Genomic DNA, 23,969 nt, shown 5'->3' on the forward strand with positions numbered 1-23,969 from the left:
ATACTAAAACCTTTTGATCTTTGGCTCACTTGCGATAACATGTGTTAGATACATTTAGTTGCTTATTGTGTCAAAAATTATTTGCAATGACTTTTTCTAAAAGTAAAACCATGACTCCCATATGCTATGATGCATGAGTATGTTTGTATATAAGCGGCAGCCTAATGCTTGATCGCTGTTTGGCTAAGAATTGTTAATAGTTGTCATGGCATGTAAGTAGTAAGTTAAAAGCTACATAAAGGAATGGAAGAGTTAACAGTACATTTTAAAAAATGTAACTTGTCCCCATCAGTCAGAGAATCGATGTGCAGGACCATGAATTAAGAGGATGCATGCACAATCCTTCACTGCCCTGCTCAGCTCCTGATCGGAGCTGCTCTGTCGGGAGTGGGAGAGCAGAAATCAGGCAAATTAATGGAAATAATCGTTTGGGGGATTACACCTTTTAGTGACTGGCGGCATTGGTGGTCATCTACGAATAGACATCCAGTGCAAGCTCCATTGTGCCAAGGTGGAGATGTAGAAAGATATTGGGCAATGAGCAAACAAGTGACTCCTGGGGGTGACTCTTTTCTTTACCAAATATATAGAAATGAGCTGTGTAGATATATTGAAGTGCATTAGATGGCTTGTTTCTGGTCAAACCAACTAATCATCAAACATACAACTATGCATCAAATCTTTGATAACTTCAATTTACCAGCAGCGTAGGCAGAATTTTGTTTTGCAGGGGGTTATAGGAGGATGGTTTGGATATGAGCTTGCCAGATCAAATAAAACTACTTCCAAATCTGGTGGTGTGGTGGTCACATTACTGGACTAGAATTCCAGAATCATGGAGTAATAATCCACAATATGTGTTCAAATGGCAGTTTGTGAATTTAATATATCCTCTCTTGGGATGTGGGTGTCACTGCCAAAGCCAACATTTGTCGCCCATCCCTAATTGCCCTAGAAGAGAGTGCCTTGCTCGGCCATTTCAGAGGGCAGTTACGAGTCTACCACATTGTTGTGGATCTGGAGTCACATGTAGGTCAGACCAGGTAAGGATGGCAAATTTCCTTCCCTAAAGGACATGAGTGAATCAGATGAATTTTTATGCCAATCGGCAATAGTTTAATGGTCACCACTACTGAGCCTAGGTTCCAATTTCTCTGTTCAGTGAAGAGAACTCTGAAATAAAAGTTTGTATTCATTTTTTTTTTAAAGTGACCGTGAAATTATCAGATTGTCATAAAAAAATAACTATTGATGTCCATGAGGGGAGAAAACCAGCTGTCCTTACCCCATCTCTTTGTAACTGCAGTTCCACACCAGCATAGTTAACCCTTAACTGCCTTCTGAAGTGTGAAGTCTATCAAGTCAGTTAGTCCAATCAAATTGCGACACCACACAGTCATTGAAGAAGGGCAACCACCAATAAGAACAAAGAACAAAGAACAAAGAAAGAACAAAGAAAATGACAGCACAGGAATAGGCCCTTCGGCCCTCCAAGCCTGCACCGACCATGCTGCCCAACTTAACCAAAAGTTGGTCCCTACCCTTCCGGGGACCATATCCCTCTATTCCCATCCTATTCATGTATTTGTCAAGACGCCCCTTAAAAGTCGCTACCGTATCCACTTCCACGACCTCCCGCGGCACCAGGTTCCAGGCACCCACCACTCTCTGTGTAAAAAATCTGCCTCATACATCTCCTTTAAACCTTGCCCCTCACACCTTAAACCTATGCCCCCTAGTAATTGACTCTTCCACCCTAGGAAAAAGCTTCTGACTATCCACTCTGTCATGCCTCTCATAATCTTGTAAACTTCTATCAGGTCTCCCCTCAACCTCCGTCGCTCCTGTGAGAACAAACCAAGTTTCTCCTCATAGCTAATGCCCTCCATACCAGGCAACATCCTGGTAAATCTTTTCTGTACCCTCTCCAAAGCCTCCGCATCCTTCTGGTAGTGTGGCGACCAGAATTGAACACTATATTCCAAGTGCGACTTAACTAAGGTTCTATAAAGCTGCAACAAGAGTTGCCAATTTTTAAACTCAATACCCCGGCCGATGAAGGCAAGCATGCCATATGCCTTCTTGACTACCTTCTCCACCTGCATTGCCACTCTCAGTGACCTGTGTACCTGTACACCCAGATCCCTTTGCCTATCAATATTCTTAAGGGTTCTGCCATTTACTGTATATTTCCTATCTGTATTAGACCTTCCAAAATGCATTACCTCACATTTTTCCAGATTAAACTCCATCTGTAATCTCTCCGCCCAAGTCTCCAACTGATCTATATCCTGCTGTATCCTCTGATGGTCCTCATTGCCATCCGCAAATCCACCAACCTTTGTGTCGTCCGCAAACTTACAAATCAATCCAGTTACATTTTCCTCCAAATCATTTATATATATTACAAACAGCAAAGGTCCCAGCACTGATCCCTGAGGAACACCACTTGTCACAGCCCTCCATTCAGAAATGCACCCTTCCACTGCTACCCTCTGTCTCCTTTGACCGAGCCAGTTTTGTATCCACCTTGTCAGCTCACCTCTGATCCCATGCGACTTCACCTTCTGCACCAGTCTGCCATGAGGGACCTTGTAAAAGGCCTTACTGAAGTCCATGTAGACAACATCCACTGCCCTACCCTCATCAATTATCTTTGTCACTTCCTCGAAAAACTTGATCAAGTTCATGAGACACGACCTCTCCTTCACAAACCATGTTGCCTCTCACTAATACATCCACTTATTTCCAAGTGGGAATAAATCCTGTCTCGAAGAATCCTCTCCAATAATTTCCCTACTACTGATGTAAGGCTCACCGGCCTGTAATTACCTGGATTATTCTTGCTACCCTTCTTAAACAAAGGAACAACATTGGCTATTCTCCAATCCTCTGGGACCTCCCCTGTTGCCAGTGAGGATACAAAGATGTCTCTCAAGGCCCCAGCAATTTCCTCCCTTGCCTCTCTCAGTATTCTGGGGTATATCCCATCAGGCCCTGGGGACTTGTCCACCTTAATGTTTCTCAAGAACCCCAATACCTCCTCCTATTTGATCTCAACATGTCTCAAACTATCTACACATCCTTTCCCAGACTCATCATCCACCAAGTCCTTCTCTTTGGTGAATACTGATGCAAAGTACTCATTTAATACCTTGCCCATTTCCTCTGGCTCCATGCAAATATAAACCTTAATTAATGCAACATTTCATTGCAGGAAAGGCAAGAAACAATTTTGAGGGTCAAAACCTCTAAATCAGAAAGATAGTTATGTGTCTAATACTAATTCAGTTTTATTAACTGCACTATCCAAGTGAACACTTAGAAGCACAAACCCAGCTCCTCTGTTTTTTACTGACCGAATTATAGAACTATTTCTTAGTGAACATGTTTGCGTGCAATGTCCAATCTTGTAAGACACATTCCTTTGAAAGAAGAAGCCCAATATAAAAATATACAGGTTTTGGTGTTGGGTGGGATGGTGAAATATCCAGGATCCCGTGATCTGCCTGCACCATTGCACTCTACACTGGAACCGATCACCCCCTCATTGGCTGAAAGTGCGTCAAGAAGGTTTAGAGGGATATGGGCCAAATGCAGGCAAATGGGACTAGCTCAGTTTAGGAAAACTGGTGTAAACTGGCATAGATGAGTTGGGCCGAAGGGTCTGTTTCTGTGCTGTATGTCTCTTAGACTCTCCGACTTTATGTCTTGTAAACATGAAATGCATGATATCAATGCAAATCTTTGTGTTTTTTTTAATGAATTTCATCCTTGCCTTCCTTTCCTTTATTCTAGCAGGGTTCATCCTATTATCCCAACTACAAGTGGGTGAGTCACATTATTACTGCCAAAATGCTTCTGCCCATTGCTACCATGTCCAGTCTCCCCAAAGATTCTAAGTTTCATTAAATAATCAGTTTCTGAACGAAACCTTGAACTGAGCTCCATATTTAGACATTCTTTAAAGAAAGCTAATGATTTTGAATGAGGGTGGAAGCTTCATTGCAATACTTTTACTTTCTGCTTTTAGGCACAGCTTACAAATTGGTTTGTTACTTTGCAAACTGGGCCCAGCACAGACCAGGAATAGGCAGGTTTCTGCCAGAGAACACCCCCCCTTGCCTGTGCACCCATCTAATCTATGCATTTGCTATCATCGAAAGTAACCACAAGATTGCTACCAAGGAACGGAATGACGAAACTCTTTACAAATCATTCAATGGTCTCAAAAAAGAGTGAGTAACATGTATTTCATAACATGTGTCAAATGATGATTTTCTCTGTCTATTGTTTCAATTATGTCTCCAAACCCTGCTCTTCACCCCCAGCCACCTCTGGCATGCTTCCCCATTTTCTCTCTCAAAGACATTACATTGGCAGATCACAGTCAAACCACCTCCCCTTTGTGATTCCATGCAGTTGCTTCGTCCATGACTGAATGGTATCACGGCTAAATCTGAAGCCTGTATTACATTCTCCAACAAGAATAACCGGATAACAATCAGGAGAAAAATCCCTGTCCAATTGTTTCCCCTCATGAGCTGTGGTTCGGTTTGGTCGCACTCTTACCACCATGTCATAAGGTTCTCACTCCAGAGCTTGAACACAAAAATCAAGGCTGACCATCTGGTGCTGTTCTGAGGGAGCGCTGCACTATCGGGGTGCCATCTTTCATCTAAAACATGAAACCAAGGCCCCAACTGCTTCCTCGGGAATGTAAAAGATCCCACGGTACTACTTCAAAGAAGAGGAAGGGGAGTTTTAAAGTTTACTTTATTAGTGTCACAAGTAGGCTTACATTAACACTGCAATGAAGTTACTGTGAGATTGCATTTGATTTGTTACAACATGACTACACTTCCAAGGTTGTAAAAATACTTGGGATAGTCAGTGGACATGAACAGTTCTATATCAATGCGTGTCTATCCTTTACAACAGCATTGAATGGACTTAATAGCAACACAGCAATCTTACATCACACATTTTGCCATCACCTGTACCTGAAAAAAACTTTGACTTAATGCTAAAAGTGGATTTCAATATGGAATAATTAACTGCTCCCTGCGCTGGGAAAAATTGTATACTACAAGGATAATTCTTGTTCTGTGCTTCGTAACCTTATCTCAGCAAAGCCTCAGAGTAAAGGGATGAATCTTTAGAACTGAGATGAGGAGGAATTTCTTCAGCCAGAGGATGGTGAATCTATGGAATTCATTGCCACAGAAAGCTGTGGAGGCCAAGTCATTGAGTGTACGTAAGGCAGAGATAGATTCTTGATTGATAAGGGATCAAAGATTATGGGGAAAAGGCGGGATCAAATAGTGGAGCAGACTCGATGGACCGAATGGCGTAATTCTGCTCCTATATCTTATGGTCTTATGGGATAGCCATCAGGGCAATTCCACGGACCTCATCTTTAAAAAAACAGAGATTCATATTTACACAGCACTTTTCATTACCACTGGACATCTCAAAGCATCTCCCAGCTCATGAAATGCTGTTTAAAATGTTGTCACCGTTGTAGGGACAATGGCAGCCAATTTGTGCACAGTGACCTTACATATAGAACATAGAACATAGAGCATTACAGCGCAGAACAGGCCCTTCGGTCCTCGATGTTGCACCGACCAGTGAAACCAATCTAAAGCCCCTCTAATCTACACTATTCCAATATCATCCATATGTTTATCCAATAACCATTTGAATGCTTTCAGTGTTGACGAGTCTTACATAAAAAGCAAGATGATATTGAGCAGATAATCTGGTTTAGTAAAGTTGACTGATGGACAAATATTGGTCAAAACACCAGGATGGCACGGTGGCAGTGGTTAGCACTGCTGCCTCACAGCACCAGGGACCCAGGTTCGACTCCCGACTTCCTTCACTGTCTGTGTGGAGTCTGCATGTTCACCCCATGTCTGTGTGGGTTTCCTCCGGGTGCTCCGGTTTCCTCCCTCAGTCCAAACGACTGGTTAGGTGCTTTGACCATGCTAAATTTTCCCTCAGTGTACCCGAACAGGCGTGAGTGTGGCAACTAGGGGATTTTCACAGTAACTTCATTGCAGTGTTAATGTAAGTCTAATGGTGAGACTAATAAATAAGCTTTTATAAACTTTAGAAGTAAATGACGAGATAATTTCCCTGCACTTCTCCAAACAGTGCCTGGGATATATGTCACCACTCCAGTGTCTGTGGATTCTGTGGTCAAGCCTCTGGAGTTGGACTTCAAATCATGATTGTCTAACTCAGCAATCCTCTGTCGGTACTTGATACAGTTAGAACTGTAACACTGTCGGTTGTAGTTCAGCCCTTTGGTCTGTGTGAGCACTTCTCACAGGGCACATCAGCCTAAACTCAGCTCAGCACCAGTATTTCTAAAGCACCCCCTGGGCTCAGGAGAGTTTTCTGGGAATTATAGAAATTACATGGGAGGGAGCCATCCAATGCCCACCACCCCCCATCCCCATCCCAGATACTGCTGCTCTTTCCTGCAACCCCATTTCCCACAGTTCTTCCTTTGCAAATGTTTATCCCATTCGCTTTTAAATGATCCAGTATCTACCTTGATAGCCACTTCTGGCAACTGATTAATAGCCAACAGTGCAAGAACCTTCTATTTACCTTGGTTCTTCCAATTTATTCCTCAGGTTCAGCAGCAATTGAAGCAATTTTTCGATGTTTACTGATAGTAAGCCCATAGGTTTCATTCACTCACTCTTTATACTGCCTGTTCCTCTCATAACAGTCACTCACCACGTCATTCCTGCTACTCCCAGTCCCGCAGTAAATACTGGTCCATGCACTAGTCACAAGTGGCTCAAACACCATTTTGCTCCTGACCTCTCATTGCTGTCTCCCTCCCTTCCTTGACATCCCTACTCCTATTCCAGTCACCAAACTTCCTTTCCCTGTGAGCCCCCCCATCCCACCTCCCGCCATGATCCTCCAACCATCATTTCACATGCTTCCTCCACCCTCAACACATCTCTCAACTCCCAATTGTTCCCTGCAGTCTCAGATTAAGCCAGTCTGCTTGACACCTGCCTGGTGTCATATTAGATGCTGAGGTAAACTTCGTACTTCATGCCATCTGTGCTTACTGACCTACATTGGCTCCCAGCATCTTGATTATAAAGTTCTTTGTAGTCAAATCCCTTGATGATCTTGTTTTTCTCTGTCTATGTAATCTTCTCCAGCCCCACAACAACCCAAGATAGATGCGCTCCTCTAATTCTTGTGCAACCCCAATTTTCATTGTCTTGCCTTCACTTGCCAGCCACTGAAATCCTCTCACTGCATCTCTCTACCATACTTAGTTCCACAACACTCCATGAAACCTTTGAGCAAGGTTTGTGGCTCAGTGTCATGCTTTGTTTTATAATATTCCTGGGAATCACCTTGGGACATTCCATTGCCTTAAAGGTCATTTCATAATAGGCTGCTGTATTTGTTGTTCACACCTGCTAATTCCATCTCTCTGCTGAGACAATAGAGGGAGTGCTTGGCGTCACAGGGTGGATAAATGCTGCTGAGGAAAGATACTGAAGCCATGGAGACCCTTGTCACATTGAAGGAGATTCTACACAAACCCAGGAGGCTCTCTAAACTTAGTAGCACCTCAACCCCCTTCTACTTCACTGGCAGAGTCTTGGACCATCTTGTCCCATTCCTTTAAATTTATCTCCCTTTCTCTTACTCTCAAAACCTTCTGAAAAGCTATCCCTTTTGATCACTTTCCCGAATGCCCCTATTCAGCATCTGCTTTTAGAATCCCTACAATGCAGAAGGATGTCATTTCACCCATCGAGTCTGCACTGACTCTCTGACAGAGGCTATCTTACCCTTGTCCTCTCCTCCCTATCTTTGTAACCCCACACATTTACCCTGGCTAGTCCATCTAAAATGCACATCTTGGGACACCAAGGCACAATTTAGCATGGCTAATCCACCTAATCTGCACATCTTTGGACCGTGGGAGGAAATCAGAATACCTGGAAGACACAGGGAGAATATGCAAAGTCCACACAGTCACCCGAGGCTGGAATCAAACCCAGGCGCTGTGACGCAACAATGCTAACCAGTGTGCCGCCGTGCCGTCGCTCTGTATTGTGGCTTACAACATGTCACTGCACCAACAGCATTAGAAAATTAAATGATGACAGAAAATTACATTGAATCTGCAACACAGACATAGACCAATTAGCATAACTGGTCTATGTTGGCATTTATGCTCCACATGAGACTTCCACCACTCTGCTTTATCTAATAGTATTAGTATATCCATCTCTTCTTTCTCCATCAACAGTGTATCTAACTTCCACTTGAATGCATCTACACTATCTGTCACACTTATTTTTCATGGTAGCATGTTCCAAATTCTAACCACTCTCTGGGTGAAGAATGTTTTCCTCAATTCCCTGTTGAATTTATTGCCAATTATTTTATATCTTTTCCCCCCCACCCCCCTCCCCCCAACCACTCCCCCCCACCCCCCTCCTCCCCAAACCCCCAACCCTCTCCACCCACCCCCCCAACCCCCCTCCCCCCCACCCCCCCTCCCCCCCAACCCCCCTCCCCCCCACCCCCTCCCCACAACCCCCAACCCCCCTCCCCCCACCCCCTCCCCACCCCCACAACCCCCAACCCCCCTCCCCCCCACCCCCTCCCCACCCCCACAACCCCCAACCCCCCTCCCCCCCACCCCCTCCCCACCCCCACCCCCCCCCTCACTCCCCCCCAACCCCCCAACCCCCCTCCCCCCACCCCTCCCCTCCCCACCCCCCCAACCCCCAACCCCCCTCCCCCCCACCACCCCCCCAACCCCCAACCCCCCTCCCCCCCACCCCCTCCCCACCCCCACCCCCCCCTCACTCCCCCCCAACCCCCCAACCCCCCTCCCCCCCCCCACCCCCACCCCCCCCTCACTCCCCCCCAACCCCCCAACCCCCCTCCCCCCCACCCCCTCCCCACCCCCACCCCCCCCATCCCCCCCCTCACTCCCCCCCAACCCCCCTCCCCTAGTTTTGATCCCTGCCAAAGTGGAAACATCTTATCTACGTCCATGCCAGCAAGTTGCTTCATCATTTTAAAGACCAGTAGGCCATCCCTCGGTCTTCTCTATTCTCGAGCAGAGAGGACCGGCCTATTGAGTCTTTCCACAGAAATATATTCTCTCTGTCATCGTCCCTGTGAATTGTTTTTTGATGTTGTGCATTTGAGCATCTTGCAAGAAAGTAAGGAGTGAGACGGAACTAAGGCCATTTTGCCAATTCACAAAAAAAATACAAGTGGCACATAACACAAGATCTCAAACTTGTCAAGTAAATCATTAAAAGAACGTGTTTAAACATTCATCAGGTACCAGGATCTAGTTGAATGACTCAAGGATCTAAATGGAAGAGAATATATTAACAGAGAAGAAAAACATTGTGTGACTTTTCTGATGCCAGGATGGTCAGAATTTAACACAAAAAAGCAGGGCTGCCTATTCAGCTGGTCAATAATTCTGAAAAAGGCATCTCCTGGCAGCGTTTCGTTGCAGAATCTAAGTGGTCACATGGCACAGAAATAGAATATCAAGTATTTTGCAGAGAAGGTGATATTGTCCTCCTGCATCACTCTCTAATTACCTTCAGTTACTGCACTGAATTCATAATTATATTACACAAGGGACAGTGCCAGTGTAAGAACACTTCCAGAGTTCAGAGCAGCAACATTCCTCCGCATGCACCAATATTTATCTCCCGACCGACATTACTAAAACAGATATTTTGATAATTTATCTCACGTCACTGCAGTTTGTGGGAACCTACTGTGCACAAAATGGCTGCCATGTTTCCCTCCATTACAACTGTGGGTACACATGAGAAGCAGTTCATTGGTTGGAAGATATCTTGGGACATCTTGAGGTTATGAATACACAAGAACACACAACACAAGAAATAGATGCAGGACTAGGCCTATAGTACAGTATCAATGTAAATTCTACTTTATAAAGTATCAAAATAATAAAATCTATACTTCTACTCGATCAAAAAGCTCACCAACCTCTTATAGCTTTACGTCCATTTAGTTCTTTGATCATTCCCTTGTGCGTTTCCTCCTAATATCGCTATAATTATTGACAGCAGAGTTCACAGTCAGCCCATTGGCACTCCTGTCTTAAACCATCCAGCTTTTCCGATTTCTAATTCAGCCTGCAGTCATTTTCCCTAACTCTGTCACAAGCTCGTTAACATCTGTTCCATTGTTCCTCACAGAAATGTCTTGCGATGTTTCTTCACATTTAGAAACAAAGAAAGATTATGTTGTTTGGTTGTGTTTTTTCCTTCGCTGATTTTTCTTTTACTATTTCCAACTGTTGTCCATCATCTGGCCATTTTAAATTAAAGTACATTGTTCTTGAGATAGAGAGAAAGTACTTCTTTAAAAATAACTCCTACATTAATTAAATTTTGAAAGAATGAGACTCCATATGTGTAAAATCAAATTTTCAGGGCCACCGGGGTTTTTTGACAGTAATTATGACTGATCACACTGTGAGATATTCACTTACTCCTGAATGCACTATTCTTTCTGCCAAGTTGCCATGTAATGAATTACTAATAGTTAAATACAGCAAATGTATGCCCTTGCATGGATTTTAATGCCAAATCAAATGGGGAGACACCAGACTAGCACTGCCTGTGGTGAAGCAAAAGAAAACCGACATTCCCATCTTGGTGACTGTCTGTGTGGAGTTTGCACATTCTCCCCCTGTCTGTGTGGAGTTTGCACATTCTCCCCCTGTCTGTGTGGGTTTCTTCTGGGTGTTCCAGTTTCCTCCCACAGTCCAAAGATGTGCAGGTTAGGTGCATTGGCAATGCTAAATTGCCCCTTCGTCTCTCAAGATGTATAGGTTAGAGGGATTGGCCATGCTAAATTGCCCCTTAGTGCCTCAAGAAGTGTAGGTTAGGGGGATTGGCTATGTTAAATTGCCCCTTAGTGCCTCAAGATGTGTAGGTTAGGAGGATTGGCCATGCTAAATTGCCCCTTCGTCTCTCAAGATGTGTAGGTTAGGGGGATTGGCCATGCTAAATTGCTGCTTAGTGTCTCAAGACACAGCAAGTAGTCTCACAACACCAGGTTAAAGTCCAAGAGGTTTATTTGGTAGCACGATTTTTTGGAGCATCGCTCCTTTATCAGGTGAGTGCAAAATCCATATCAAATACTTTATTAGGAATAATAGACTCCGAATGATGATGTCCCCCTCACTAGATAAAAATCATGACTTTTAGTACAACATTTCTATAAAGAGGTGTAAACGAAATAATTCCTCTCCAGACAGCTATATCCCACAGATACCTCTTCTTTGCTCACTGAAGATCATCTTTGCTTTCAAGAAAGTTGAAGATGACTTATTTGTTTAAGGAAAGGATTAAAATAATCATTTGGTTTTTTTTCCTGACAGGAGACCTCAATTGAAGACACTCCTGAGTGTTGGAGGATGGAACTTTGGTACACAAAGGTAATAGCTAACGCAGGTGTAGGCAGACAGTTTCTTCCCTCTGATCATCTCATGAAAGATTGTAAAAAACTAGGGTAGATAAAGGTGAACTAGTAGATGTAGTACATCTGGTTTTCCAAAAGGCATTCGATAAGGTGCCACACAAAATGTCAACAGGCACCCTCAACATGTGACCCTTTTCGTATCCACTTCATAATGTGACCACTTGGTCTAGTTCTTCACCCCGTCTAGTTGGAACTACGGTGGCATGAGATGTAACAGTGTGCTCAAATGGAAACTGTATATAGCCTGTTTTGTAACATATAAATTAAACAGGCTAACAATACATAATTATTTACACTTGGTGAGCCACAGATTAAGTTTTGGCAGCTGGTGCATAGCCCATCGCGCCTCCTTTTACCCCCTTCCTTTCTGTTGTAGAAGGATGAGATTCAAAGGCCAGTTCTAGACGAGGTGATAATATCGTCCTGGAAATTTGTGTTCAGTTTACTCAGACACCTGATGCATGTGGTTATGCCGTTTGGTGGTGAGGTTGTCTTTATCAGCCTGGTGTCCTCAGTATGGATGACCTGAAGTATTCCGTCAGTGTGCTTGCTGGGTGTAGGGCATGCTGCGTTGGCCTCTGGAGGAGTCTGTACATCTACTAACATAGCGGGCTTGTGTGCAGGCTGGATGACAGGAGCACTGTAGAATCTGTTAGTGCTGTAGGTGGTGGCAGCAGCTGTACCTGTAACGGGCACTGCCTGAGGCTATCATGTAACAGTTCAGTTGCGGAACATGGTTGTGTATCACCACCAACCTGTCATGGCCATGTGCAGTCAGAATCCTGACCGTCTGACCCAGAGTTAGAAGGCCGGGTCTGTGGGCATCTTGATCACAGCATGTTTTACTTCTCAATCAGCATCACATGAGTTCACAATGGTTTCAAGTTTGGGCTGCAGCAGAGCCGGTAGGAATCGTGGTCCTAACAGAGTCGCTGTGCTGACAAGGACAGGCCCGTCATGATAGATTTCACAGGCTGAGGAGAGCAGCATAGTAATCTGTGCTACCCCGGGCACATTTCTTGAGAAGATGTTTAGCTGCCACCATTCCTGTGGACACGCACACCCTGCAGCGCTTCCTTGGTATGACAAATTATCATTCTAAGTTCATCCCATCTTCCAGTGAGGTCACTGGACCTCTTCATCAACTTCTCCAGCAGGATGTCAAATGGTGCTGGCAAGGACGCCACACAACCATATTCAGCAGAGTTAAACAGACACTCACAGCCTCACATGGTAGAAGAAGGCTGTGGTGGTTTCAATCTGCAGCATTTATCAAAATGATTCCACTTTCCACATGTGTTGCATTGATTACCATTATGTGAAACAAGCTGTTCTATTCAGAAGATGCTGACCACTGCAGTTAGAGCGGGTGGGCCCTATACTGCAAATACTTCTGTTTCCTGCCTAAAATCCAGGCTTCTTTTTCCTGATTCTTCATTTAACATGCAGATGCTAATGGCTGCTTGTAATGTTAAATCTTTTCCTCACAGCAGCTGCTTGTGGACTAGATTACTGTGGAACCCGCAAACTATTCGATCCCTGACTAGCTCATCAGTGGGGGTACCAAATGCACGTTTCTTTGCTAAGATTTTCAAGGTGGCCATATAAGATTGTATTGATTCATCTGCTCTTGTTTGTTGAATTAAATGCGTGCCTGTCAAGGGTTATATTTTTTACCGGAAGCCAAATATTTTCAAATATGTTTAGAATTATTTCAGGATCCTCTTTTTTCCTCCTGCATCTGGAAAACAGACCATTAAAATTTTTCGATGGCCTTGGGTACACTAAGTTTAATAAGGTATAAGCTTGTGCCTTTTTTGACTTGTCAGATAATGCAGCACCATAGTAAATGCGTCACTCCTTCTCGAACTATTTGATTTGATTTGATTTATTATTGTCACATGTATTAGCATACAGTGAAAAGTTTAGGGCTTTAGTGAGACCACTCCTGGAGTATGATGTGCAGTTTTGGTCTCCATAGCTAAGGAAAGTTGTCTTGGATGTGGTACAGCGAAAGTTCACGAGATTGGTTCCCCAGACGAGATGGTTCTCCTATGATGAAAGGTCAAGTAAATTGGGCCTATATTGTCCAGAATTTCACTGAAACATACAAGACTCTGAAGCAAATTGACAGGGTAACCACTAAGTGATTATTTCTCCTGGGTGGGGAATCTGGGAGCACAATCTCAGGATATGGGCGGCACAGTGGTTAGCACTGCTGCCTCACAGCACCAGGGACCAGGGTTCAATTCTGACCTCGGGTGACTGTCTGTGTGGAGTTTGCACATTCTCCCCATGTCTGCGTGAGTTTCCTCCGGGTGCTCCGGTTTCCTCCCACAGTCCAAAGATGGGCAGGTTATGTTGATTGGCCACATTAAATTGCCCCTTAGTGTCAGGGAGATTCGCAGGGTAAATATGTGGGGTTACGGGTATAAGGCCTGGGTGGGATTGTGGTTGGTGCAGACTCGATGGGGCAAATGGCCTCCTTCTGCACTGTAAGGATTCTATTACTGCGATGTTGAGAAATTTCTTAACTTAAGGATTTGTGAATTTTGGAATTCTCTACTCCAGAGGTTTATGGATGCTCCATTGATGAATATATTCAAGGCTGAGAAGGACACATTTTTGATCTATCAGAGAATCAAGGGCCATGGGGAGTGGGCTGGAAAGTGGAGTCAAGGCTCATGATCAGCCATAGAACATAGAACATAGAACAGTACAGCACAGAACAGGCCCTTCGGCCCACGATGTTGTGCCGAGCTTTATCTGAAACCAAGATCAGAGGACCAAGCACCGATCCCTGCAACCTGCCTCCAGTCTGAAAATTTTCCATCCACCACCACCCTCTGTCTTCGATCAGACAGCCAGTTACCTATCCAATCGGCCAACTTTCCCTCTATCCCACACCTCCTTACTTTCATCATAAGCCGACCATGGGGGACCTTATCAAACGCCTTACTAAAATCCATGTATATGACATCAACCGCCCTACCTTCATCAACACACCTAGTTACCTCCTCAAAAAATTCTATCAAATTTGTGAGGCACGATTTGCCCTTCACAAATCCGTGCTGACTATCCCGGATTAATCCGCATCTTTCTAAATGGTCGTAAATCCCATCCCTAAGGACCTTTTCCATCAATTTACCAACCACCGAAGTCAGACTAACCGGTCTATAATTACCAGGGTCATTTCTATTCCCTTTCTTAAACAGAGGAACAACATTTGCCACTCTCCAGTCCTCTGGCACCATCCCCGTGGACAGCGAGGACCCAAAGATCAAAGCCAAAGGCTCTGCAATCTCATCCCTCGCCTCCCAAAGAATCCTAGGATACATTTCATCAGGCCCAGGGGACTTATCGACCTTCAGTTTATTCAAATTTATCGAATGCCAGTGTAATCTGCCACTTGTTAACCAAGCCTGAATGTTATCCAAACTATGTTGTAGGTGCACATGCGAGCCTCTTCATTACTGGATGAGATGTAATTGGAGCCGAACACTTTAGAATTGTCTGTGGACACCATTACTCCTGCCCTTATTGTTGGAGGGTAGGTCTTATGAGGAAAGGTTGAGGGAGCTGGGGCTGTTCTCTCTGGAGCGGAGGAGATTGAGGGGAGACTTAATAGAGGTTTATAAAATGATGAAGGGGATAGATCGAGTGAACGTTCAAAGACTATTTCCTCGGGTGGATGGAGCTATTACAAGGGGGCATAACTATAGGGTTCATGGTGGGAGATATAGGAAGGATATCAGAGGTAGGTTCTTCACGCGGAGAGTGGTTGGGGTGTGGAATGGACTGCCTGCAGTGATAGTGGAGTCAGACACTTTAGGAACATTTAAGCGGTTATTGGATAGGCACATGGAGCACACCAGGTTGGTAGGGAGTGGGATAGCTTGATCTTGGTTTCAGATGAAGGTCGGCACAACATCGTGGGCCGAAGGGCCTGTTCTGTGCTGTACTGTTCTATGTTCTATGTTCTAAATGCTGGGTAATTACTATCCCTGGTGAGAAAAAGCCCAACCTTTATTACAGCTGCAGAATCAGGAACATTTAGACTGAGAACTGTTGGATTCAAAAGCAAGTGTCCATATTTTCTTTAAACTGCTCAACAATGCAGGCTCACTTTGGAATCCAAATGCAAATAATGAATTAGATTCTTAAAAAACAATTTACTTTTTAAAGCCGCGTTTTCTTATAAAACATGCAATGGATTTTGAAAGAGTTCTCATATATTCATATACAACTTACGTTCCAGAAAGAGATAAGTTTCAATTTTAAAATATTTTAAAAAACATCTTGGAACCACATAAAACCATTTCATCAATTCGCTCATTCCCTCAGGTTTACCAGCATGGCAGCCGCCAGGAAGAATCGTTCAATATTCATTAAATCAGCGATTGAATTACTTAGAAAGCATAACTTTGATGGTTTAAATTTAGACTGGAAGTATCCAGGTTCGAGGGAAAGTCCAGCTGTAGACAAAGAAAGGTACACGGCTTTGATTGTGGTGAGTAAAATAGCCTTCAAGTATTTTCTGACTTTATTTCATTTTGCATTGACTTTTTCTAGGGTATAGTCCCAAGGGGAAGCAACCCTCAATGCTGTTTTTATTTTTTTCATGTGATGTGAATTTTACTAACAAGGCCACCATTTGTTGACCATCTCTAATTGTGTTTGTGATGGTAGCGATAAGTAGCCTTCTTGAACTGTTGCAGTCCATCTGAAGTGAGTACACCTATAGGGCTATTAGGAGGTCAATTCCAGGTTTTTGACCCAGCAACAGTGTTAAAAACATGTTGGGGTTAAATGCAAAGATATTCCAAACCCTGGAAGGGAAACTTGGAATACCGATTCTTGTTTATTTAGCAGTTTTGTAAATGTGAGGAAAGAGATGACACCCAGAGAGGAAAGTTACAGTCTTGTTCTAATCATTCAAATAAAAAAAATCATCTGTAAAACACACCATAAAAGGCATCAATACAGAACAAAAATTATACTTAATACAATAGTGGCTACAAACACAGTATACTTAAATTAACCAAGTTGCAATTCTCCCTACATCCCTAAACTCTGAGAATATAATACCTCCTCAAAACAATGTCCCATAGATTTTAGCACTATGGACCAAATCCATCTCTCTTTAACACTCAACTATATTACAATTGCCAAATCCACCACCATCAAAACCCTAAGATAAATGCAAAATACTGCAGATGCTGGAATCTGAAACAAAAACAGAAAATATATTTATTATTAATAAATAAATAAAATAAATAAAAACAGAAAATGCTGGAAAACCTCAGCAGATCTGACAGTATCTGTGGAGAGAGAATAGAACCAATGCTTCGAGTCAGGATGACCCTTCATCAGCTCTGACAATACTTTTCACTGTATCACAATTGATGTGACAATAATAAATCAAGTCAAATCAAATCTTTGTACTAGGTATGACAATAAATAGGAGAGAGATTTCCCCGATTCCCATCAACTTCAATTTTGCCAAGATTCCTTAATGCACACTTGGTCAAATGCTGTCGTACACAGTCTGAGGATTCGGGGTAGACTATTTAGGATGGAGGTGAGGAGACATTTCTTCACCCAAAGAGTGGTGAGCCTGTGGAATTCATTACTACAGGAAGTAGTTGATGCCAAAACATTGAATGTATTGAAGAGGCGGCTGGATATAGCACTTGGGGCGAATGGGATCAAAGGTTATGGGGAGAAAGCAGGATAAGGCTATTGAGTTGGATGATCAGCCATGATCGTAATGAATGGCGGAGCAGGCTGGAAGGGCCAAATGGCCTCCTCCTGCTCCTATCTTCTAGGTTTCTACGTTTCTAGGTGATGTCTGGGATAGTCACTCTCCCCTCACCGTTGTAGTCAATTTCGAACTTTATTCAATAAGATTATTTTGTCCAAGTAAAATCAGAAACAAATTACAAGACTTGGGGGAGACAGCGGCAAAATGGCAATGCCACTTGATTGGCAATCCAGAGAGCCAGGCTAATACTCCGGGAACATAGATTCCAATCCCACCAAGGCATCTAGCAGAATTTAAATTAAATTTATAATTCTGGAACTGAAAACTAGCCTGAGAAAAGGCGACCATGCGATTGTTCTAAAAACCCATCTATTTCACTCACGCCAACTCCCATCAAAATTTTAAATATCAGCTGTCCAATGGCATGATTGGTGATGTCAGAACTATTACATTGCCCTTCCAAAGAGAGAGTTTAGCTTGTCAGCTGGATAGGTTACCCAAAATAATTGATCCAATAACTAGCAGCATGTGTGTGCAACCTCTCATGTGGTGCTCACCATTGAAACTTGTGGTGCAGGCATCACATCCTGTGACTTAGGTGGCACAGTGGTCAGTGCTGCTGCCTCACAGTGCCAGGGACCTGGGTTCAATTCTGACCTTGGGTCACTGTCTGTGTGGAGTTTGCATGTTGTCCCCGTGTCTACGTGGGTTTCCTCTGGTTGCTCCGGTTTCCTCCCACAGCCCAAAGATGTGGGAGAGGTGGATTGGCCATACTCAATTGCCCCTTAGTGTCAGGGGGATTAAAGTAAAGTTTATTTAGTAGTCACAAGTAAGGCTTACATTAACATTCCAATACTGTGAAATTCCCCGAGTTGCCACACTCTGGCACCTGTTTGGGTCAATGCACCTAACCAGCACGTCTTTCAGACTGTGGGAGGAAACCGGAGCATCTGGAGGAAGCCCACACAGACACGGGGAGAACGTGCAAACTCCACACAGACAATGACCCAAGCCAGGAATTGAATCTAGGTCCCTGGCGCTGTGAGACAGCAGTGCAAACCAGTGCCACCGTGCCGCCATACTCAGTTGGCCATACTCAATTGCCCCTTCATGTCAGGGGGATTAGCAGGATAAATATGTGGGGCTACAGGGATAGGGCCTGGGTAAGATTGTTAGAGGTACAGGCTCGATGGGCCAAATGGCCTCCCTCTGCACTGTAGGAATTCTAGATTATCATGGTGACAATCATCTTCAAAATGGTGGCTGGTCCAAATTTATTGCAGTTACGTTTTCATTGGTTCACTCAGTTGTTAAAGGTCTACTCCACAATGAGCGTCCAGTGAGTACTGCCTCACCAACCAAAGTAAATTCGCTTCTCAACAAATTTTTGGTGTTCCAATTTCCTGTTAGACAAGCAACAGGAGAAAGATTTCCATCTGATCTTGTTTGGAGTAAAAGAATTTTGGGGCTCAACTGGAAAAGGGTAACAAAGTAAGAAGAATTTCCCAAATTTATTACCGCAAAACCTCTGCCCTGTTTGACAATATTACTGATTTCAAAACTACCTGATTATATTCCAACAAAATGGATTGTGGCTTTTGTACTGTTGTGGAAAGGTTATATCAGATTGAGGATGACTTGGGGGTGTGGGGGAGCTCCTGAATGAGTACATGGGACTTAATAGGATGGAGGGTTATAGGTAGGCCTAAAAGGTAGAGATATGTTCGGCACAACTTGTGGGGCCGAAGGGCCTGTTTTGTGCTGTAGTTTTTCTGTTTCTTTCTATGTTTCTATAATCATCATAATCCATTAGACACTTCAAAAAGAAACATGGTAGATTTTATTCATATTTTATTTTCAATATTTTATGCATTTCCCCCCCCTCCCCAGGAATTAAAAAAAGCTTTTCAGCAAGAAGCAAAAAGGACAAAAAAGGTCAAGCTACTCCTTACAGCAGCTGTGGCAGCTAACAAAAAAAAAATTGATGCTGGTTTCGAGATTAAAAAAATTGTTCGGTATGTCTGGATTTTTTTCAGTACAACTGTTTTCTTCCCTCTGCAAATTTCATAATAGCCACTGGGCAATGATGTTTGGATCAAGCGTTTAGATCAAATGTAAATCGGTTTTTTAATTTGAATCCAGATTGGACAAAGCTTTGCCTTTACTCGAGGAACTTAAGTGAGGAGTCACAGAATCACAGAATCCCACAGTGCAGAAGAGGCCCTTCAGCCCATCGAGTCTGCACCGATGCATGAAATACCCTGACCTGCCCACCTAATCCCACTTGTCAGCAATTGGCCCATAGCCTTGAATGTTACGGCATGCCAAGTACTCATCCAGGTACTTTTTAAAGGATGTGACGCATCCCGCCTCCACCACCCTCCCAGGCAGCGCATTCCAGACCGTCACCACCCTCTGAGTAAAAACATTTTTGCTCAAATCCCCCCCCCAAACCTTCCACCCCTCACTTTTAATTTGTGTCCCCTCGTAACTGACCCTTCAACTAAGGGGAACAGCTGCTCCCTGTCCTCGCCCCTCATAATCTGAGTCAGGGCCATAAAGCAGGACATTCTCAAGGTTGGGAAAAAGGGTGGACTGATAAATGAATCAAAATTTGTAATTTGGTGATGGCCAATTAGAAATTAAAACCTGTAGCTACTGAGAGGAAGGGACTAGTGAACGAATAAGGATTTCCATAGTTTTGTGGCCTTGGAAATAAATGACGATGAATTATTTTGATTATACTAGCAGGTCAACAGCAAATTGGATTATAGAGCATTTTTAACTTCATGAAATATCCAAAGATGCTTTACTCATTCATTATAAAGCAAAATGTGGCACCAATCCTCATAATGAGATATATTGGAACAGATGACCAAAGGTTTGGACAAGGAGGTAGATTTGAGGGGCATCTTAAAGCAAGAGAATGAGCGAGAGATACAGAGAGGTTTAGGGAAGGAATTCCAGATCTTTGGGCCCAGGCACCTAAAGGCACAGCCAGTGGACTGAAGTGATCAAATTCAGGGGAAATGCTCAAGAAACCAGGATTGGAGAAGTTCAGGGAACCTGGAGGGATTTGGGGCTGGAGGAAATCACAGAGCTTGGAGGACGAGGTTAAGGACCCAAGGACAAAGACATTAGAGAGAGAAGACAAAGTGAATTGTGATGGCTAGAAATCACTGAGGATGAGGAGTCATTCATTATGGGAGGAGGACGGAGGACATCTTAATGAGAAACTCGGGTGAAGCAGCAAACTAGAATTTTAAAGCCATGGCAAGATGGGAAGAGAGATGAGTTGCCCTGGGAGTCTTCAACTCCAGACCCCATGAAATCTCATGGCATTGGGTCAAACATGGTCAAGGAAACCTCCTGCTGATTACCACCTACCACCTTCCCATAGCTGATGAATCCTCCATATTGAACACTATTTGGAAGAAGCACTAAGGGTAGCAAGGATGGAGAACATGCTCTCGTGAGAAACGTCAATGCCAATCACCTACAGTGTGGTTCTGTAGCACCACGTATGACTGAATTGCTCAAGTCCTGAAGGACGTATTTGCCAGATTCAGCTTATGATAAGGGAACCAAAAGGTCTGTTAAATCGGCTAGAGCTCACCCTTTCACCAATCTACTTTTCACAGGTGCATCTGTCCTTGAAGTGACCACCTCTTTAACCTGTGATTATCCCCCTCTCCACTCGCACTGTCTGTACCTGTAAAGACTTGATTACCTGTAAAGACTCGCATTCCAACCATTATCTTGCAAGTGTGTCTCTGTCTACATATGCCGTGTTTGTGAACCCACCTCTCCACTCAACTGATGAAGGAGCAGCGCTCTAAAAGCTCGTGATTCCAAATAAACCTATTGGAATTTTAACCTGGTGTTGTGAGACTTATTACTGTGCCCACCCCAGTTCAACGCCAGCATCTCCACAACATGGTCACCATCTACAGGTGCAAGTGAGAGGTGTGATGGAATATTCTCCACTTGCCTGGATGAGTGCGGCTCCAACAATACTTGAGAAGCTCAACATCATCCAGGACATAGCAGCCCACTTAATTGGCACCCCATCCACCAACATTTAACATTCCCTCCGCCACTGATGCACAGACGGCAGCAATGTATACAATATTAAATATGCACTGCGGCAAAGAACAAAGAACAAAGAACAAATAACAAAGAACAGTACAGCACAGGAAACAGGCCCTTCGGCCCTCCAAGCCTGTGCTGCTCCTTGGTCCAACTAGACCAATCGTTTGTATCACTCCATTCTCAGGCTGCTCATGTGACTATCCAGGTAAGTCTTAAACGATGTCAGCGTGCCTGCCTCCACCACCCTACTCGACAGCGCATTCCAGGCCCCCACCACCCTCTGTGTAAAAAACGTCCCTCTGATATCTGAGTTATACTTCGCCCCTCTCACCTTGAGTCCGTGACCCCCTCGTGATCGTCACCTCCGACCTGAGAAAAAGCTTCCCACTGTTCACCCTATCTATACCCTTCATAATCTTGTACACCTCTATTAGATCTCCCCTCATTCTCCGTCTTTCCAAGGAGAACAACCCCAGTCTACCCAATCTCTCCTCATAGCTAAGACCCTCCATACCAGGCAACATCCTGGTAAACCTTCTCTGCACTCTCTCTAACGCCTCCACGTCCTTCTGGTAGTGCGGCGACCAGAACTGGACGCAGTACTCCAAATGTGGCCTAACCAGCGTTCTATATAGCTGCATCATCAGACTCCAGCTTTTATACTCTATACCCCGTCCTATAAAGGCAAGCATACCATATGCCTTCTTCACCACCTTCTCCACCTGTGTTGCCACCTTCAAGGATTTGTGGACTTGCACACCTAGGTCCCTCTGTGTTTCTATACTCCTGATGACTCTGCCATTTATTGTATAACTCCTCCCTACATTATTTCTTCCAAAATGCATCACTTCGCATTTATCCGGATTAAACTCCATCTGCCACCTCTCCGCCCAATTTTCCAGCCTATCTATATCCTGCTGTATTGCCCGACAATGCTCTTCGCTATCCGCAAGTCCAGCCATCTTCGTGTCATCCGCAAACTTGCTGATTACACCAGTTACACCTTCTTCCAAATCATTTATATATCTCACAAATAGCAGAGGTCCCAGTACTGAGCCCTGCGGAACATCACTGGTCACAGACCTCCAGCCGGAAAAAGACCCTTCGACCACTACCCTCTGTCTCCTATGGCCAAGCCAGTTCTCCACCCATCTAGCCACTTCTCCTTGTATCCCATGAGCCTTAACCTTCTTAACCAACCTGCCATGTGGGACTTTGTCAAATGCCTTACTGAAATCCAAATAGACGACATCCACGGCCCTTCCTTCATCAACCGTTTTTGTCACTTCCTCAAAAAGCTCCACCAAATTTGTAAGGCACGACCTCCCTCTTACAAAACCATGCTGTCTGTCACTAATGAGATTGTTCCGTTCTAAATGCACATACATCCTGTCTCTAAGAATCCTCTCCAACAACTTCCCTACCACGGACGTCAAGCTCACCGGCCTATAATTTCCTGGGTTATCCATGCTACCCTTCTTAAACAACGGGACCACATTCGCTATCCTCCAATCCTCAGGGACCTCACCCGTGTCCAAAGAAGCGACAAAGATTTCCGTCAGAGGCCCAGCAATTTCATCTCTCGTCTCCCTGAGCAGTCGAGGATAGATGCCATCAGGCCCTGGGGCTTTGTCAGTTTTAATGTTCCCTAAAAAACCTAACACTTCCTCTCTTGTAATGGAGATTTTCTCTAACGGGTCAACACCTCCCTCCGAGACACTCCCGATTAACACGCCCCTCTCCTTCGTGAATACCGATGCAAAGTATTCATTTAGGATCTCCACTATTCCCTTGGGTTCTAAGCATAATTCCCCTCCTTTGCCCCTGAGAGGTCCGATTTTCTCCCTGACAACTCTTTTGTTCCTAACGTATGAATAGAATGCCTTAGGATTCTCCTTAATCCTGCCTGCCAAGAACATCTCGTGACCTCTTTTTGCCCTTCTAACTCCCCGTTTGAGTTCTTTCCTACTCTCTCTGTATTCCTCCAGAGCTCCATCTGTTTTCAGTTGCCTGGACTTAACGTACGCCTCCCTTTTCATTTTAATCAGATCCTCAATTTCCCTGGTTATCCACGGCTCTCGAATCCTACCTTTCCTATCTTTCCTTTTTACAGGCACATGCCTATCCTGCAGCCTTATCAATAGTTCCTTAAAAGACTCCCACATGCCAGACGCGGACTTACCCTCGAACATCCTCTCCCAATCAACATCCACCAATTCCTGCCTAATCCGGCTATAGTTAGCCTTCCCCCAATTTAGCACCCTGCCCGTAGGACAGCACTCATCCTTGTCCATTACTATCCTAAAGTTAACAGAGTTGTGGTCACTATTTGCCACATGTTCCCCTACCGAAACTTTGACGACCTGACCGGGCTCATTTCCCAGAACTAGGTCCAGTATAGCCCCCTCTCTAGTCGGGCTATCTACATACTGTTCCAAAGAACCTTCCAGTACGCATTTTACAAATTCCTCCCCGTCTGGACCCCCAGCTCTAAGCACTTTCCAGTCTGTGCCAGGGAAATTAAAGTCCCCCAATACAACAACTCTATTTTTTCTGCACC

General features: G+C 44.2%; 1 protein-coding gene across 1 annotated transcript in view; it reads left to right on the forward strand.

Annotated features, from left to right (window-relative positions):
* LOC144511733 (chitotriosidase-1-like) overlaps positions 1–23,969 on the forward strand; it is a 38,570-nt gene that overhangs the window by 178 nt on the left and 14,423 nt on the right. Inside the window, exons 2-6 of the mRNA XM_078241957.1 lie at positions 3,802–3,831; positions 4,034–4,238; positions 11,453–11,509; positions 15,898–16,063; positions 19,208–19,332. Of these exons, the coding sequence (XP_078098083.1) occupies positions 3,802–3,831; positions 4,034–4,238; positions 11,453–11,509; positions 15,898–16,063; positions 19,208–19,332 (583 nt within the window). The remainder of the gene's footprint in view (positions 1–3,801; positions 3,832–4,033; positions 4,239–11,452; positions 11,510–15,897; positions 16,064–19,207; positions 19,333–23,969) is intronic.

Source organism: Mustelus asterias, chromosome 25, assembly GCF_964213995.1.
Source record: "Mustelus asterias chromosome 25, sMusAst1.hap1.1, whole genome shotgun sequence".
NCBI lineage: Eukaryota > Metazoa > Chordata > Chondrichthyes > Carcharhiniformes > Triakidae > Mustelus > Mustelus asterias.